At 43.2% G+C, this 672-nt stretch overlaps 1 protein-coding gene across 1 annotated transcript in view; it reads right to left on the bottom strand.

The window, feature by feature from the left end:
- The window catches only part of SERPINI1 (serpin peptidase inhibitor, clade I (neuroserpin), member 1), a 21,643-nt gene that overhangs the window by 20,666 nt on the left and 305 nt on the right, over nt 1–672 (bottom strand). The window contains exon 2 of the mRNA XM_010141122.1: nt 642–672. This exon is cut by the window's right edge and continues 1 nt beyond it. Within this exon, the coding sequence (XP_010139424.1) occupies nt 642–672 (31 nt within the window). The remainder of the gene's footprint in view (nt 1–641) is intronic.

The raw sequence follows: 672 nt of genomic DNA, 5'->3' as shown, positions 1-672 counted from the left end.
CGGTGTGGCGGTACTGTTCTCAGCTCAAGAAGGGAATCCTGTTTCTTCGGAAGGCTGATGGGGACATGTGGTGAATCACACTGAAACAGCCAAGATGCTGCTTTTTCCTAACTTAGCTCGTGTATCAGTATGTGACATTATGCAATGCAGATACAACATCAGCGATGCAGAATTAGCGCAAAGAATCTACAGGTTCCACCTACCAAACAAGTTGTGTCAAAGTAAGAGGCATTTCCAGTTAAATCACTGAGACTTGCATACTTTCTTATAAGGAATATTGCTAAAATTAAGGCTTTCCTTTTCAGGTTTCATTATAATTCCTAAAAAGGATGCTCCTAAAAATCTTCTTACAAGTCTAGAGGCAAAGACAAGCTCAGTTCACAGAAATCAAGATCAACAATTAAGTGCAACTGCCAAAGATTCAGGTGCCCAAGCCAGGGCTGCATGTCAGCATCTCTCGGCTCATGGAGAACTCACTGCAGCATGCTCCAGCATGCTCAGGCTGTCAAACAGCATGCCAAGAAGTCTACTGATTAATAACCCATGGACACGACCGGGCCACTCCCATTGCTGCTGAGGCACTGCCATTTGTTTCTTTATGACAAAAAGCCCCACAGTAAAACATGATTAAAAGGCCTTACCATTTTTAAACCTGTCAAAACCCAAGGAATG

This window comes from Buceros rhinoceros, unplaced genomic scaffold, assembly GCF_000710305.1.
Source record: "Buceros rhinoceros silvestris isolate BGI_N320 unplaced genomic scaffold, ASM71030v1 scaffold17068, whole genome shotgun sequence".
In the NCBI taxonomy this organism is placed as follows: Eukaryota; Metazoa; Chordata; class Aves; order Bucerotiformes; family Bucerotidae; genus Buceros; species Buceros rhinoceros.
This window is presented reverse-complemented; position numbering and strand designations above follow the sequence as displayed.